At 44.4% G+C, this 18,394-nt stretch overlaps 2 protein-coding genes and 1 long non-coding RNA gene across 14 annotated transcripts in view; 1 reads left to right on the forward strand and 2 right to left on the reverse strand.

Moving 5' to 3' along the window:
* Positions 1 to 6,111, reverse strand: part of LOC127009633 (uncharacterized) — a 6,979-nt gene extending 868 nt beyond the window's left edge. The window contains exons 1-7 of one of the 2 annotated variants that reach the window (XM_050882885.1): positions 5,885 to 6,111; positions 5,204 to 5,513; positions 3,537 to 5,067; positions 2,598 to 2,726; positions 2,275 to 2,416; positions 1,601 to 1,710; positions 1 to 250 (exon numbers count right to left, since the gene is read on the reverse strand). The exon at positions 1 to 250 is cut by the window's left edge and continues 868 nt beyond it. In XM_050882885.1, coding sequence (XP_050738842.1) covers positions 120 to 250; positions 1,601 to 1,710; positions 2,275 to 2,416; positions 2,598 to 2,726; positions 3,537 to 5,067; positions 5,204 to 5,513; positions 5,885 to 5,988 — 2,457 coding nt within the window. In that variant the 5' untranslated portion in view covers positions 5,989 to 6,111 and the 3' untranslated portion in view covers positions 1 to 119. The remainder of the gene's footprint in view (positions 251 to 1,600; positions 1,711 to 2,274; positions 2,417 to 2,597; positions 2,727 to 3,536; positions 5,068 to 5,203; positions 5,514 to 5,884) is intronic. The other variant, XR_007762117.1, reaches the window with a different exon arrangement.
* Positions 1 to 18,394, forward strand: part of LOC127009660 (uncharacterized) — a 196,798-nt gene that overhangs the window by 118,772 nt on the left and 59,632 nt on the right. The gene's annotated exons all lie outside the window — the stretch shown is intronic.
* LOC127009585 (GAS2-like protein 3) overlaps positions 12,202 to 18,394 on the reverse strand; it is a 206,103-nt gene continuing 199,910 nt past the window's right edge. For all 11 annotated transcript variants that reach the window (XM_050882827.1, XM_050882817.1, XM_050882830.1 and 8 more), the window contains one exon: positions 12,202 to 17,383. In XM_050882827.1, the coding sequence (XP_050738784.1) occupies positions 16,586 to 17,383 (798 nt within the window). In that variant the 3' untranslated portion in view covers positions 12,202 to 16,585. The remainder of the gene's footprint in view (positions 17,384 to 18,394) is intronic.

The following is an 18,394-nucleotide window of genomic DNA, read 5'->3' on the forward strand; positions in this document are numbered from 1 at the left end:
GTTGGCACGATTTTGCCGCAACGAGAGTGAGGCTAAAAGGCTGAAATACTGGCACGTGTTGACAAAGCAGGCGGGCTGGGTGGGCGGCGCCAAGACGCTGCACACCCTCGGGCACGGACTCACGCGACGCACAGGGGGAGTAGCCTGAGGTTGCCGTCGGGGAGGTATTGGTCGAGGCAGGCATGGTGGGCGGGGCTTGAGCACGGCAGGAACTTGCCAGCCTCATACTCATCCCAGCCTGAGCTGCGACCTTTTCAGAGAAGGGGGGACGGGGTAGGAGGGAGGAAGGAAAACACCTGTCAAGATAATGATCCGAATATAAAAGGAAAATCGGTAGTGAGGAAAGAATGTGAGAAATGAAGTTTTGGATTGTGCTGGGCTGCTTGTGTTGACGGCGGCGAGAGGCAGGTGATGGGATGACCTGGGGAATGTGGAGAGAGAGAGAGAGAGAGAGAGAGAGAGAGAGAGAGAGAGAGAGAGAGAGAGAGAGAGAGATGCAGACAGGAATATTCATGAACAAAAAAACAGACAGACAGACAGATAAACAAAGACAAATACAGATAAACAGAAAACAAACACAGAAAGAAACAGAAGGACAGACAGGCAAGTAGACATCCAAAGTGCATGAAGAGTAATGAGAAAACATCCATAGAATATTGGTTCACATTATTTTTCTTATTTTGCTAAAGAAAATATGAGCAACCTTAATTATGGAAACATGAAAATCCTTTAATTTAGTAAGGGAAAGAAATGAACACTCATACCAGTGCAACCTTAACACCAACACCTTAAAAACAATAACAGCATATCCCACCACTACACATCTGACCCTACACACACCTGTCATCTAACATCTACCTGCGCCCAACACCTGACTCCCTCTACATTCACACTCCTTCCTCTACACACACACCAAAAAAAAAAAACTTCTACACGGCTTTCCTTGCACACACTCTCCGCTCCTTTCACACCGTTTTTCACTACATACTCAAACGCTTCCCCCACACACACACACACTACGCTGTACACTATTTTATATACACACACTCTACGTTTCTCACACACCATTTTCCACTACTCATTCACACTCTCTCTGCCTTCCTCACATTCCTTTTTTCACTTCACATTTATATACTCTACGCTCCATACTCACTGTTTTTCATTACTCACCCGCACTCTTACCCCTACACACACCCAAATACTTACCCTGTGCACACAAAAATATTCTCTTCTAGGCGCCTTTCCTGATACACATACTCTACGCTCCTTACAAACCGTTTTTCACTACACACACACACACACACACACACACACACACACACACACACACACACACACACACACACACACACACACACACACACACACACACACACCTGCCCCTACACAGCCACACTCTCCTGTACTCACGAACATTCTCTTCTTCACACCTTCCCCTGCAAACACATATTCTACGTTCCGCACACACCATTTTTCACTACACTTCCTTACACCCTGCCCCCACACACATTCTCCCTCCTCCCATACATTCACTCAGTCAAGCACATAAGCATCTCCCCCTACACTTTTACACAGCCTCCCCCCCCCCTCCCTCACACACCTGTATCGAGCCAGTGCTGTGCGTGGCGGTACACCTCAGACCCGTAACGGTTCCTCACGTACTGGCCTGGGCTGGACGGGGCGGGCACCCATGATCCGTCAAATTCCACCCTGGGGGAGACGAGGAGGGATGGGAAAGAGGAGATAGATAAGGGAAGGAGATGGATAATGCGGGACCAAGAGATGATTAGGAATGGGAGGATGAAAGAATAGGAAAATGGTATGTATGGAGGGAAGAGAGAAGAAGTAGAAGTGTAAGGTAGTGTTGGGGAAGGAGGGTAAGGGAGGAAATAAGGGGAGGACAAGAAGAAAGGAAGGAGATATGAAGGAATGGATGGAAGACGTTGGAGGAGTAATAAAAAGGGGAGAGAAGGAAGGAAAAAGAGTGAAATATAGGAAAGGAAAGGGACAGGAGAAAATAGGTACATTGGAGATAAAAAAAAATATTAGTAGAAAGGAAAGGGAAAAGTATAACAAGACAAAAAAAGATGGACAAAAATCAGTTTATTCCTTATCGATTCATAATTCATTTTTTCTTTCACTTTATTCAACCAATCAAACACACACACACACACACACACACACACACACACACACACACACACACACACACACACACACACACACACACACACACACACACACACACACACACACACACACACACACACACACCTGGTCCGTGGTCGCCCCGCCAGCAGGTTATCCTCGGAGTCCATGGCGTGCTGGCTCCACAGCTCGGCCCGCCACCGCCCGCTGCCGAGAGACCCCTGCCCGCCCGCCCACCGCCCGTCCACGCAGCACCACCGGTTGTCCGCTACGCCCGACCGAGGGAAGGGGGTGGGAACTGTTAACTCTCTCTCTCTCTCTCTCTCTCTCTCTCTCTCTCTCTCTCTCTCTCTCTCTCTCTCTCTCTCTCTCTCTCTCTCTCTCTCTCTCTCTCTCTCACACACACACACACACACACACACACACACTAGAGGGCAGGTGTCACTCACTCAGGTGGAGGGCGTAGCCGGCGCGGTCAAACACGTCCCTGAGCTCCTCCAGGGCCGAGTAGTTCTTGGTGTGGAAGGTGATGTCTGCGTCCCGCTCCCACGGCATCACGCCCCCCACCTTTAGCGCCCCTGCACGAGGGAGGGAATGGGAGGAGCATTACTCGTTTGTTGACAGTGAAGGAGGGTCAAGGAGCATGTCAGGACATTCAGTTTGAAAAAAGTCGAATGAGCATTACTCGAAGCGTCCGGCGAGGGGCAACGGCTGGATTTTTAGAAAATAAGGGGTCGATGGCAGTTTTTTGTCGAGGAAATGGAGGCGAAATGTGTATTATATCGGTAATATAAGATAAAGCTTTTTCTAGGAATGTTATCTCTCAAAACGTCAGAAGAGAAATTTCTGAGTAATGACATCATAACCCCTGTCCTATTGGAACAGAACAACTACGCAGTAAACATTTCTCACCTGAAGCATATTGTACCTGAAAATATTCATATATAATGTTTAAGGACTGTATTTGTTCTCGAAAGCGAGTCAAACTCCACCGTTAGCCCGGCGTGTGGCGTGTGGAACAATCAAATCTCACTCAGTGCGGCCCGGCGTGCTGCCACCAACGCTGCTGATTACTTTTCACACTCGCCTCTTTACTAATCGCCTGAAAATGATTCCTGTGTTCGACGAATCTCACATTTCGAGGAATTTTTGGCCCAGTTTCTAAAGATTTTTTTTTCCTATTGTGGCACAATTTTTACTCAAAGCAGTCAAACACGAATGCTCTAATTTAAGAATTACTCAGTATTGAGAAAACTAATAATTCCATGCCATAAGTATCTTTATAGGGACCTCCTTTAGGTCTGTCAACAACGACGATACATGTGGACTTCCTCATGGCACAGAGGTAGACTCCGAGAGGGTCATCAAAGACGGTCATCAGTACTTACCGAGGAGCGATCCTTCCTGCAGCTCGCACAGCATTCCGTGGGCTTCACACGTGTCCATCATGTAGCGGACGAGGCGCGCCAACTCCTGGCGGCAGCAAGGAGGCAGCGCGAGGCTGGGGGACCCACATTTGGCGTCGATCTCGCTGCATGAGAAGAGCACCGGAGGACTCTGAGGTAGCCGCACAGAGTACAAGCTGTGTTGGCGGGCGAGACTAAGAAGGCTGGCGCGAGTGGGTGTCCCTAACTCACTGCTGAGAGAGAATAGCGTCCCAGAACAGGAGGCCGCCATCATGTTGTGGGAGTGTGCGGCCCGCAGGAAGAGGTCGAGGTGTGCCACGTGTGTGGGCAAGTGAGTGTCCCAGCCGAGGTGATGCATGGCGGAGGTGAGGGCCAGGAAGGGGCCTTCCAACGCCTGGCACATGTGGCAGCCTCCGGTGGTGCCCAAGTGGCCACGCTCCCAGGACGCCTTGTAGTGAGCATAGGTGGTGGTGAGGCATCCTGAACGCCACAGACCTGATGGAGTGAGCAGTCCCCCGCCCGCTGCCCACACTCCGAGGTGCTCCACCGCCCACACCAGCAGGCTGAGCCCGGACACCCGCGACAGTGAGGCCCCGCCCTGGGCCACCAGCACATAGGGGGTCGTGACGTGTCGGAGGACTTGCCTGCAGGCGGCGGCCCAGGTGGTGTTTGGCTCAACGCTGTGTACACTAAGGCGGACGCGTGAAGTCTGCGGATGTGACGAAGGCGTGTTGGTCATTAGGTGGACCGTCAGGCCAGGGTACGTGGACCCCAGGGCCGCCAGCAGCTCAGCGCCGGGGTCACCGTCCACCATCAACACCGACACAACGCGGCGAACCTCCGCGTGAGGCTCAGGAGCACTGTGACGCCGCGCCCCAACACCCAACGTTCTCCGCCCCACCCAGTCTGCCGCACCGCTGGTCCTCTTTCCAAACATTGACGTCTCGAGCTGCGTGGCGCCCGTCCTGTTCTCACTCGGAGGACCCTTTTGCACGCCGTTCACTGAGCTTTGTGGCGCGGCTGGGGTTAGCGTTTGAGGCGTTTTTCGAACTTGATTTGACAATTGTAGTGTTTCACTAGGGAGTCTGACTGCAGAAGGAGAATGCGTGAGTATCCGTGTGGACGGGCCGGGCAGGTGCCGCTGCTGCCACGCGGCAGAGGACAAGCTCATCATCTCACTCGTGGAGACACCTGCCGCTGTTCGTGTGGGTGGCGCGATCGCCACCACTGGGAAGACGCGATTGTGGCTGTCTTGTCGAGCATCCGGTTTCTGAGAAGCCTTCAAGTTTCCCCTCGTCGTCGTGCCCTCAGACGGCTCCTTGTGGGACTTCTTGGGGCGTTCAGGAGGAAGGGAGGTGTGGGAGGCGCCCTTCTGCTGGGCAGGGCGTTTTGTCTTTTGAGACTTGTGGCCGTACAGGTTGTGTCGCGGGGAGAAGTGGGTGACGAGTGTGTGGTGGAGATGGGATATCTTCTCCTCTAGGGCAGCCACCTCCTCGCGCACGTCACCTGCCACCTGGACACATGAAGGGACACGTTCTAGTCACATGCTCCATGCCAACCTTTCTACTGCATCCTATATACACATGCTAAAATGTTTATAAGGCAGCGCTACGTGATAGAGTTTTCCTGCACGCGTGCACGGTACATACTTGCTGGGCCCTCCTGAGCTTAAGTCGAAGTGCCGTGAAGGAGGTGTGGAGGGTGTAGTAGTAGAAGGCTCCCACACCGCCCACGCTGCCCCTGTCATCTCCCCCGCCAGGCTTCTCTTCCTCTCTGGCCACTCCGATCGCCCGTGCCAGTCGCGTGCCCCATCCCGGGTCCGGGTCTTCCGTTGGGTTTGAATCGCCGTGGGTGGCTCCATGCCCCTCCTCCTCCCCCGCCCCCCAGCACGCCTCGCACGGGTCGGTGTCGTCAGGGGGCGGGGTGTGGGCGGCCACCCTGCTCACAGCCTGGTAACTCCTGGCGGGGAAAGACAAATATTCCACTCTTTTTATCGCTTCATCATCACTGTTGTTGAACGCCGATTTATTGTAATAATGGCCATGCAGATTAACATGCTTTATCTGACTGTCATGTAAAGCATTATATTTTTTTCATTATTACGGCTGTTATACTTATGACTACCGTGTTGGTTCACTTAAGATCCAAAGTACCAAAGAGTTTTACTTGTGGCTTTACTCGCAACATTATTTTACTGACCTAAAAATTATAATTTCATTGAATCAGTCAAGTATGTGGTTAGGTGATGGACTCTACTTTTCGGGGTAGCAATCAAAGGCGTTTAAGGTAAAATCTGGATGTCTTGGCGTGCTCATCGCACCAAGACCCACCTGAAGACGTGGTGGTCCGAGAGCGTGATGGTGAGGAAGAGCAGCATCCAGGAACAGCCGGTCAGCGTGAGCAGGAAGGTCTGGATGGCGGCGTGGCGACCCATGGCTCACCCTCACCCGCCCACGCCACCTTACCGATCACACCCCGCGACCCACGCCTCCCCTGCTGCCCGCTGGTCGCCCCGCCGCACCATTTCTCACGCCGGGCACGGGAAGGCTGTCCTGGGGAGGGGGAAAGTGACTCAGTGTTTCTCAGGGGTCAGGTGCTTTGGGGGATTAATGGAACAACCGCATGATGAACAGTTTTGCTCGGCACGGTGCAAAAAGAGAGAGGAGAAGGAGGAGGAGGAGGAGGAGGATTTGGAGAAGGAGAAGGAGGGAAGGAAATCTTTGTGGATCATGACCCCTAAACTAATTAATCAGTGGTGTGTGTGTGTGTGTGTGTGTGTGTGTGTGTGTGTGTGTGTGTGTGTGTGTGTGTGTGTGTGTGTAAGTGAACACGTGAAAACTCAACATTTTCATATATAATTGGTCCTCATTTTTAGGCATGAACAAAGAAGAAAAATGTCCTTTGATGACATTTACTGGTTTATTTCCTTAGTCTTGATATGGCACAGGTTGGCGGCGTGACATTGTATTACCAGTAAGCATTTGACTGGAATCATTGCCTCGGTGAATGCTGAGTTTGTTGTATAATACGAACGTTTAGCTGAGGTTTGCAGTCGGAGAGTTTCCAGTGACACAAAAGTATTGGAAAAATATTCATATTGATAGAAAAAAATACCGTTTGTTTGTCTCGAGTTTAAATGTTTTATCCCATTTGATATCATTGTTTAGTGACTTTCGAGTCTTGGAGCATGAATGAACGCGACTCGTATTCTGAGAACATCGTATATTTGAAGAACCGCCTCGAGTGTCTAGGTACATCCCACTTTATATCCTTGTTTAGATGTTGTTTCGAGTCTGAGAGCTAAGGTGGGTGGACGCTGCAGGGAACAACGTGTATTTAAAGGATGGTCTCAATTATAGTGCAACATCCAATCTTAAGTCATTTCTAGCTGTTGTTGCTTTGATTCCAAGAGCGAAAGTGGGTAGAAGCTGCACATATGAAGAGAAAAATATATGAACGATCATCTCAAGTCTTAATGATACATCCCATCTTTTAGTATCATTTGACTCCAGTATTCAGCCTGAGAGCAAGAGTGGACATCGCGCCTAACTGAAGTATGTGAAGGGTCGTTTTTAAAGGCTCGTCTAATAATATATCGTCGTTTAGCAGTTTTTAAAGGCTCGTCTAATAATATATCGTCGTTTAGCTGTTTTTAAAGGCTCGTCTAATAATATATCGTCGTTTAGCTGTTTTTAAAGGCTCGTCTAATAATATATCGTCGTTTAGCAGTTTTTAAAGGCTCGTCTAATAATATATCGTCGTTTAGCAGTTTTTTCAAGTCTGAGAGCATCACTTGGTGGACGTTGCAGGTGTTCTCGTCGCCCTCGCCCCCCCGGCCTCCGCAACACACACGCACGCACTCACGCACGCACGGAACAGCATCCACTTGTATTGATCACAGTAATGTATGAGCGACCGGCGACTGGTATCGATGGTGTGGCTTTGTACTATTTTTTTGGTTGTTGTTGTATCAGTTTCCTTTTAGTTATTTTGATGTAATGACAACTTTGCCGACTATTTGCACGTTGGAAAATTGAGTATAAATTTCTTTGTTTTATTCTGTGGCGTTACTATAAAACATCATTTTCATCGCTTCCCTAGTTTGCTCTCCTCCCTGTCTCTCCAGCCGCTCCCTCGTCCCCCTCCCTCTCTGGGGCAATATTCTCTGAGTGACTCCGCCAACTTGAGGGAATTTGATGGCGCGGCAATTAAACTTTGATTGTAACATATGTCCGGTAATTGACGAAGGAAAAGCTTGAGAGAGAGAGAGAGAGAGAGAGAGAGAGAGAGAGAGAGAGAGAGAGAGAGAGAGAGAGAGAGAGAGAGAGAGACGCAATAAAGTTTTGATATCACTTAATATCGATATACTGTATAGCTTTCAAAAGTTTTAGCTAGAACTAAATGCCACGGGTAATTATAGTGATAATGAGGATAACAACAATAATGAAAACTAATAATTATTGCTATTGCTATTGTTATTATTACTACTATTATTATTGTTGTTAATAACATGATTGTTATCACTGCATGGGTACTCGGGGGCCATGCGAGGTTCTGCAACACTCAGGACATTTTCAATTTTTCCGCCTACACTGCCCACCTCAGAGTCCAAGCAGCACTGAAGTCGTCAGTCACGGGAGGAGGGAACATGCTTACTCACCTGCCGGACACGCCCTAAGAAGGCTGCTCGTGGCACTGCGGAGGGCTCTCGGGGCAGCGTGTGGCCGGTGACAGGTGCACACCTCGTCCTCACTCCCGCCTGCCCGGCCCTCGCCGCGCGGCAGCTGACGCCAGACTGGCCCGTGTGCTGCCGAAGGCTCGTGGCCGCGCCGCACACACCGCCAACCACAGTGCCTGCCTGACGCTCTCTGACCCTCCGCCAGCACAGCCCTGCACCGCCTCCCGCACCTGCCGCCTGCGCCCAGTCACTAAAACTGTAGCTCTATGTGACAACACGGCTCCTTTTCTAACCTTTGCCAGTGCCACCTATGTACTCTTTTTTTCACTGAAGGAACAAAAGGCAATAAGAGAACAGCTGCTCTGAGGAAATATATAACGAGAGGGAGCAAAAATTATTTCAGTGTTTTACGCGCCACTCAGTGAAACCTAAATAACGAATGCTCATGATTGCAGCTCCTTGCCTTTTAATCTATTTGTTTTTGTTTTTTCGTAGTTTCTCCACATTTTTTTTTTATTTGTTATATTATTAGGGGAGGGGGCTTGCCACTTTTCAAACCATACGAGAATCTGATTTATTTGGGATAAATCTTGTTCTTCAAAGGTTCAAAACATCCCTGGACGAACCCGGGCCCTCTGTAATGAAGACGATCCTTCTAGCGTCGAAGTTCGCGGTTTTGTGAGTCATTACTGTGTATCTGGACATCAAATTCAGAGACGTAATATCTGGGGAGGCTAGGGTGGCTATAGCCCCTCAGTGTTTTCGATTTCGGCCTCAAAATGCCCCTAAAAGGTGTGTGTGTGTGGGGGGGGGGCGGTTTTCAAAAATTTCCCCCACCTGCGCATGCTCGCCTCGCTCGCCACCCTCCACCCCTCCCCCACCTCATGAACCTATGATGCCCTCCAGCCCCGAAAATATCTGCCAAAACTACGGTCCCGGAATTTAAGGTTTTCGTTGTTTCATTTGCATAATTTTTGTCTCCTCTTTGTTTCTCTTTTTTTTCTTATTTTTCGTTCTTACTTTTTTCTTTATTTTCCAGAATGTACTATTTAAATGTGTAGCTATCAGTTATATAATTTTCATTCTCTTACCTTTTCAAACTTTACCAAACGCCTTTTGAAAATCTAGATAAATAATTGGCTACCTAGTGGAGGATTGGTGGAAGGATTGGTGGAGAGGGGGAGGGAGGACTGGTGGATAGGATGAGGGTTGATAGATGGACAAGTGGATGAGAATTGGTGTAAGTTGTGTTCAAGGGTGGATACATGGATGCTTGGTGGATGAATTGATAGCTATATGGATGCATAGTGGATGAACTGATGGATAGGGAATGCTTCATGGATGGAATAGTGGATAGGAAGAAACTGAAAGGATGGCCTGGTGGATAGTGAGAGGACTGGTGGATGTACTATTAGATAGAATGAGGCTTGGTGGATGGACTAGTGGATTGAAGGATTCTTAGGGGATGGAATGGTAGACAGGGGAAGGTTGCTGGATGAAACAGTGGACAGACAGAGGCTTCAACATGCAGCCAAAGGTGTTCTTCTGCCTTAGCTGCAATATACTATCATCACCCGGAATATTCGCCTTTGTCATGCAGCGGTTAGTGTGGCTGTTTACAAATCCACGGCCCCAGGCCGTCGGCATGCAGCCCATCCAGTTGTTCATCCTTTTGAACTGGTTGATAAATGGGTATCTCGGGAAACTTGGGGAAGGTAAACTGTGGAAACCCAGATGTTACACTGGCTCTGTGTCCCAATGCTCAAGTCTCAATGCTCAAGGGCCAATGTGACGGAGATGAGCACCGCAGCCACATGCAACCATAGCGTACGAGTATGCCCCCAACTTTACCTTACCTTTACAAGTGGAGTATCCTCAAGAGTATATGGCTACACTTGACTAGAGATACCTATAGCTACCCCCCTAAGACTGGTACCATTGTTTATGCCAGACTAATAGAAGATGTTACCCACCACTCCCAAGCCTCTTCATCTCAGAGAGCTCCACTGTGTATATCTGCCTTCAATTTTGAACTCATTCGAAAAGTTGGACAGTCTTTGATCCATTGTAAAGCTCAGGATGCTTCTGGCACCCTCATGCAGTATAGTGTCCTGAGATGCAGATGAAGACTCCAAAGGCCTTAACATTTAGGAACCCATTGGCTTGATGTCAGAGTATTTGCTTTCTGTCTCAGTCCTAGGTTTGAATCCCGGGCAAAAGGTTGGAAAAAAAATTTAATCACACGAATGGATCAATTTTTCATATGCTTCAAGAAATGGAAATATGGCACCCCTTTCAACACTGGTGCCTAAAGCAATCAATCAATCAATGGAGGCATACGGTGGGGAGGTGCATTACCTCACTCACCCTACAAAGACAAGGTTAGGGTTCCTCCAGTTAAGTCTCCATGCAGGCCCCTTTCTCATCTTATGTACCTCCTGGCATGATTTATCGACTTGCTCATGCCATGAACTCTGTGGGCGTTCCCTTGGCCTCCTCCACTCAGGATTGTCTCTTACAGAAACAACCCAATGATCAGGGTCGGCTTTTGGGTAGCATGCCATGTGCCCGTATAGCCAGAGTTGGTGTTAATGGACTATGCAGGTAATATGTATTGAATCAGTCTCATGGAATAGTTGCCATTTTGACACAGTCATTCCAGCGATATCCCATGATTCTGCATGACACTTGTTACCAAAGATATCAATCCGCCTCTCCAAGTTACTTTTTAGCATTCATGTCTCACTGCCTTAGAGTGAGGAAGCACTGCCTAAAGCAGTGGCATCCATTTCTGTGTTGTTTCTTCCCATGATAGAGGCAGAGAATTGGATTGTTTACATCTCTTTAGGAGGGTCTCAGGTCTTGCTACAATAGACAATGGTTTGAAAAGAAAAGCAACTTGAGAAAACTGAAACAGCAAGATTTTGATCTAAATGGGAGAAAGGAAGCCATGCAATGACCAGAGATGGGGATCAAGACTCCAAAAGTCTTGGGGGTGCCCTTTGGCTCAATGCTAGTGTTCGCTTCTTATCTCAGGGGCTTGCGTTCAAAGCTTGGGCAAAATGTTGGGGAAAAAAATTATTTTTCTGAATGGATCAATTTCTTATGTACTTCAATAAGTGGCAATGCCCACTATGATTGCAGAACCCCTGAAAGTTTATTCTGGGCCTGGTTTCACTGGGCAGGCCCCACTTGTGCACCACCGAGGCCACCTCCAAAACAAAACAGAGGGGCCAGGGGACTCTTCTTCATCTGGGATGCAGGGGCCTGAGACTGTGCCTTGCACTGGTCATAAGCAGCAGGCTCACATGCTGTGTGAATGTATCAGGGGAGCCCACCACATGGGTGGGCACCCCAGCAAAATCAGATCAACATAATGACTGGCATATCAACTCCAGCCTCTTTGTATTCTTTACTGGACGAGGATTATGATTTACAGGGAGGTGGTGCAGGCACCACCCCAGCCATTCCAGATCATGGATTAGGTTGACTTATAGCTGTGGTCAGGGACTATGCCACCCCCAAGTGCCACTTGAGGCAGCTACCCTGTCCACCCCCAAGTGCCACTTGAGGCAGCTACCTTGTCCACCCCGAAGTGCCATTTGAGGCAGCTACCTTGTCCACCCCGAAGTGCCACTTGAGGCAGCCACCTTGTCTACTCCCAAATGCCACTTGGGGCAGCCACCTTGTCTACTCCCAAATGCCACTTGGGGCAGCCACCTTGTCTACTCCCAAGTGCCACTTGAGGCAGTTACCTTGTCCACCCTCCCCCCACACTGTAGTACCAACTTCCATATGCACCTCTATTTATTAATTGATTTCAGCCTAAAATAGGCCTACACTAATTAATGGGAACTGTTTTTACTGTTCCTCCATCAGGGAGGACCAGAATTCCTTGCTCAAATTATGACACAAAGTTGTGTTGCTAACATGTTTTTTTAATTTTTTTAAGATGGTTAGGGAAGAAGCTTTTTATGTTTCAATTTATTAGGCTAAAATAAATAACATGAAATTGAAGATGTGATCAGAATGCCTTGGGTCAGAAGATGTTCAATGTAAGGGAAAGTTTGTGCAGTAAACAGTTATAAAACACAGAGTAACATTTCCTTGTATGTGTAAATGTAAAAATTCATGGCACAATTAAACTGTACAAAATAACTTTACTAAGCCCAGATTCTTACAGCAAAGACCTACATGCGTACATTTTGTAGTTCCTTTGTTAATCTGATTTTTAAAGCACGAGCTTTATTTGTGACAAGGCAATACTGAAAAGTCTCAACACATAAATTCACATTAAAAATCCAAATGTTACCCTCAAGTTGCAATTGATTTTAGGAAATTATCTTTACACTCAGATTAACCAAGGTAAGATTACATCCATTCTTGTCCCTAAATGATGCAGCACCTGCTTATTACAGCACATTTAGAGAGGCTGTAGCAGTGAAGTGCAGGTGTCCATTCATCTGCAGTGACGCGTTGTATATTGTTATAACAACCACGGAGAGATGTGATTTACTGAAACAAATAATATGTCCCCCATTTCACATGCTTGCCAGCCCCTTGGCCACCGTTTGGTGCAGCAGCATTAAAAGTGGACGAAGATGATGTGCACCCTTTCTGTTTTTGTGCCTCGTGCTGAGAACAATGTGGCAAGGAACTCATCCATGAGGGACATGATAGATTTTGACATTTTGTTTTAGAAATTATATTACATTGTGTATGTATCTCTTACAGCATGTGAGCAGTCCATCTAAAGTCATCCTATACATATTCCTGTAATATTTTCATAATTTAGTTTCACATAAATTCGCCATATATATTGCTGCATACATTCATCCATACATTTATCACAATTAAGTCTGGGCCTTAATCAAAGTCTTACATTCTATTTCGTGGTGGATATACAATATACAACAGACCCCATCACTTGACATCACATAATAGAACAACAACTTCAACATCAACCTGGGATTGGCACTTTGACTCAATTATTGTACTGATCTCCGGTGGAATGTTCAGAAGTCTTCGTCCTTTGTCTGTCTGGCTGTGGGTATCATTTAATATAGTCTAAATTATATGGGCAAGCACTCTTCATTAATTTCACGCAGTCACAACCACAAAAAATAAACATTAATCAATTTATATTCACTTGCACAGCAAATATGATTAAATATAAAATTCATATGTTATACTTAATTCCACATATCCCAGAAAGTATATATATTTTTTATGACACTCCTACATTTATATCGTATATACTTTGAGAACCAGTGTGTTTAGTGCAATAAACACAAATAAATATGTAGTATCCATTGTTGACCCAACAAGGAGCCGTCAGCCTTCACTGGGCCCGGGGCACCATGGACAAAGATGCATCTGTTTACAGAAACCAGTAGGATGCAGGGGCTGCCAGGCCCCAGGGATGAAGGCCATGTTGAACCAGACAACATACAGAGGTCCTCATGTATGGAATGTAAAGTAAAAAACAAGTTTGTTATGTATTCAAAGTTGCCAACATGCTCTCTTGCTCAGTTTGTTTTGCTCTAAAAATAGATTTGAAGAATACACTGAAAATAGTATATATTGGTCACAAGGGTTAAACCACATGACAATAGGGAACCATAAACTGTAAGGCTCACCAGGAGCATTGATCTTTTATGCAGTCATTGTTAAGAAGTCATCAATAGCACGTGAAGTCAACACTGTGATCATATCATATGTTCTTGATCTGTTCAATTGTTTTGGCTTGTTGGCAACACTGAAGGAAATAAGAAGCATTTTTTGCCCACTCAGAGGCTCAAACACACTGCAGTCTGTGACGTGAAGGACAAACAAAGAAAATGGAAGCCAGTTCTCACAATTTTTCATACCTGTGTACTCTTGATAATAATACTGTGTCTCATTCTTATTATATATTAGTCTTTAATATATGCATTTCTATTCATTTATAGGATTCTTCAAGAGTTATTATGTGTGGATGGATATGATTTTTAAGCTCATTTGGTATATCATATAATTTTATATAATTAAACTAGTCTGTATGATGCAGATTGTCTAGACATTAACACAAAGGCTTGTTGAGTTTGTTTTTAATCAACTTGGTTTGAAATATATATATATATATATATATATATATATATATATATATATATATATATATATATATATATATATATATATATATATATATATATATATATATATATATATATATATATATATATATATATATATATATATTAAAATAAAGTAGTTATATCCTTGCTAAAATTCATAGAATTGATAATAAGTGTGCGAGACTGCTTTGAAATTTATAATTTAAATTGCAAAGAGTAAATTTCCTTTGAAATCATGACAGTGTACATGACTAGTTCTGCAATCATCATATACTTCGTTTGAATCTACAGTCATATGTTAAATTGACATAAAAAATGCCTTCAAATATACTAGATTTTTTTGCAAATATAGGTTTTGATATAGCTTTGAATACATTTGAAAAAATACAGAAACTAGAAACTTTATGCATTCTGCACTCAAAAAGACCTCCTATATATGAATAGTACTCAGAGCAAAGCAGCAAAACTCATTCACTTAACAGGCTATCACATATCAAACAGATAGTACAATAGATGCACCTCAATAAGAAATTTTTATGACTTCATTATGTTTCTTTGGTAAATATGACAAGATATATCTTCCATACAGAAACTGTGAGCTTTATGCACTATGGCAAGAAGCATATACTGGCTACTAAACTTTTATCTGAAATACTGTAACAACTAATATATGAAATGTAATGGTAAGGATCTCTAGGAGATAAAAGTATCATATAGTATTAGTCAGTCACATACTAAGGTGAGAGACGCACCCCACACCTGCAGTGCGGGACGCTGCAGTGATACAGGACTGAGCTAGGTGACGGAGGTTCATGCATGATAGGAGAGGTAACGTAATGGTTGCAAGAAGCCTACGCAAGAGTCCTGCTCTTCAAATCATCTTATCCCAAACACTCAATAAAATATCCTGCAAAAAGTACACCTTCTCAGCTCCTCTTCAAAGTTAGAAAACATCCTAAACCATTTATGTAAAAATCTGCATCTCTAGTTTCCTTTAATGAGTGACAATGAAAATGGGTCTGCACAAATATACCAACAGATATTATTATTGGACACGTGCATCTGTAATTATGCATCATTTGTGCTCCTAGTAGCAGCACTCTGCCAACATTTAAGTATGATGTAGTTATTAGTGATTACCTCATATATATATATATATATATATATATATATATATATATATATATATATATATATATATATATATATATATATATATATATATATATATATATATATCTAAACTAGAACTATATTCTTTGAGATAAGTCTAATGAGCAATAAGCAATATGAGTAGTGTGGAAACAATACAATACTGATCAAACTGGTACAGCCCAGTGGACTTTATGTTGAGGCTTCAACCGAGCCTTGCTAAGCATCAGTTTGAGGATCCTCACTGGTATATCACAGAGCCACAAGTGACCACAGACAGCCTTCACAACTATGTAATCTGTATCAATATATTTGTAGTTACAAAAGTCAATTTTACTGGATATACATAAATAAATGATGGCAAAAGGCTTAATCTCATTATTGTTTCATAGTTATAGTCCAACACAGTGACCATGTGTCGCATGTATAAATGAAGAGTTGAATGATGGATGAAGAGTCTCTTGGGGTTGTGTCCACATGAAGCCTGTGGCACACTGAGGGAAGGGATTCTGCATTTAGTGGAGGTCAACAAAAAGCACTTAACTTTACTCCCGGAAACAAGAATGTTCATCAAAGATATGTAACAAAATTTAAGTATATTGTAACTGTATGGACCTATACAGAACAAAGGCCATTGATTCCAGCCAATAATGGTGAACAGAATACAATAGTTATTATTACTCCTATTTCCATTGGGAAACAATATGAGCTGATCCAGCATATTTATTAGCTATGTTAAAATATAAGGGTAGTACATATTTCTGAAGTCTGCTGATCTCATTGCATGAACAAGTGACCTCCAGAATTTATCAGGACTTTGCAGTCATGATCATGTCATCATACTTGATCAATAGGTAACTCACTGAACATAAATCTGAATGTTATAAGTTTACTGCTGTATTCATGAAGACTTAGGCCACAAAAACATCTGATTGAATAAAAAATAAGTCAAAAATACTTTTTATATAGTGTTTTGTTTCAATTAATAACTTCATAGTGCTTTGTCACAAAATTTCTAAACTTGACAAAAATTGCACAGGAATGCAGACTATAACCTCTGTTTGTCCCTCAGGATCATTTAGCATTTACATCTCATCATCAGGAGGCAGCGGTGTGCCCAGGGAGGTGGTGCTGCCATTTGTGGCTAGTGATGCGTCCAGTGGGGCAGACGTGACATAGGCGGGTGTGGAGAATGTGGAAGGAGTTGGTGGTGGAGTCACTTTGGGTGACATATCTGAGTTGGTGGAGTCTGATACAAAAGAAAAAGCTGAGGATGTTGAGGGACATTTTGAATGTGATGCTTGAATTATTGAATGCAGAGGATCATCTGAATCATGATTTTCTACAGAAAATGTGGCTGAATTGATGATTGGCCTTGCAACTATAGTTGGACTAGAATCTTTGAAAGAATTTGATTCTGAGCAAACACTTGCAGCGGCTGCATTAGAATGATCTTCAAGTGAATAAAAAGACTCAGGATCTGTGGGTCCACTGTTTGAGAGAGAAATGAAAGATGCTCCTCTTGATTCACAAATAGATGGAGGTCTTTCTTCAACACTCATTATGGAACTTTCATCAGAGGGGATAAAACACTCTTTGCCTGCATTAGCAACGTCTGTAACAGAAGCACTACTCTCTGCAGCAGGCATGGAAGACACAGCAGGTGGAGAGGTTGGCACTTCAGGCTCTGATGGGGGAGGTGGTGTGCCTTCTGATGAGGTGTTCCCAGAGGAAGGGTCTCCAGATGCAGTCACCCTGCTGGGCGTGGCTCGGGAATGTGTTGGGGAGCCTCGGATGGAAGATGCTCCAGAGTTTGTTGGAGAACAGTATTTGGCACGAATGTGTAGGAATGGTTCTGCAGACTTGAGGTTAAATACAGTCACCTGAAAGGTATAAGAAACAGTTTGTAACCTTACTTTTGGTAAATATTTTAGTGAATGTAATCAACATATGTATGAAGGATGTATAGTTCTAAGGCACTGTGATAATGAGCATTTCCAGTAACCTGTGCTTCTACACATATTTGAGTAATGGCAACCCTTAATTTGTGGATGGCTTTCAGGTACATCTCATAGATCTAATGGAAAAATAGACATGGCATACCTGGATCTGATCACTGGTAGTTGGTATATTAAAAGTATCACAGGCATTTAGTTTTTGCACATATGCCATGTATGCACAGAAACATCAGAGCTCCCAGCCTGATACGGTCCTCCACATCATGCAGTGTGTAAAGAGGTCTAACAAAAATGCTTCATCTAGTAAAGTAAATTTCCAATGCCTCATTCCCTCATGGAACCAGGAGGATGGCCACAAGATAATGCCTCAAGCTATTTCTCTCTAGTCATGCATTTCATGAATACTAATCCTTACATCCTTCTTTGATTTTCTTCTTTTATGTCAACTATTCTCATCCCTCCAACTCTCAAGTAGTTTTCCTCTTCCTTCCACAACTTCAGTTTTACTCTCATTTCTGATGATGCCTCGTCCTTATTCATCCTAATTTATTTACTGAGGTAAAGCACTGGAAGTCCAATGGGGCCTGGTGGTGAAATAATAGATGTTGAAAAATGCAGCGATCTATGTGAGTATAAGTGAAGGTCATGTGTCTGTGTGAGGGGAAACACTTTGCTCTTTCACCCACCAGAATACCATACTTGCATGTGCCTATTTATCCTCTTTGAGTCATTACCCAGCTGAGCACCATAATCTACAGCAAATCATTCAATGCATCAGATCCTTCTTGATACACAGGCTTTGCCTTTTTATTCAGTATCCATTTTATACTATGGAGTCATTTAGTGTTTATTGTACACTTGTCTAATACATACATAAATCATTATTCACTCCCCTGAAAAAGGTAAGAACAAGTAAATTTGAAATCAACCAATAAA

Source organism: Eriocheir sinensis, chromosome 4, assembly GCF_024679095.1.
Source record: "Eriocheir sinensis breed Jianghai 21 chromosome 4, ASM2467909v1, whole genome shotgun sequence".
Classification (NCBI taxonomy): Eukaryota; Metazoa; Arthropoda; class Malacostraca; order Decapoda; family Varunidae; genus Eriocheir; species Eriocheir sinensis.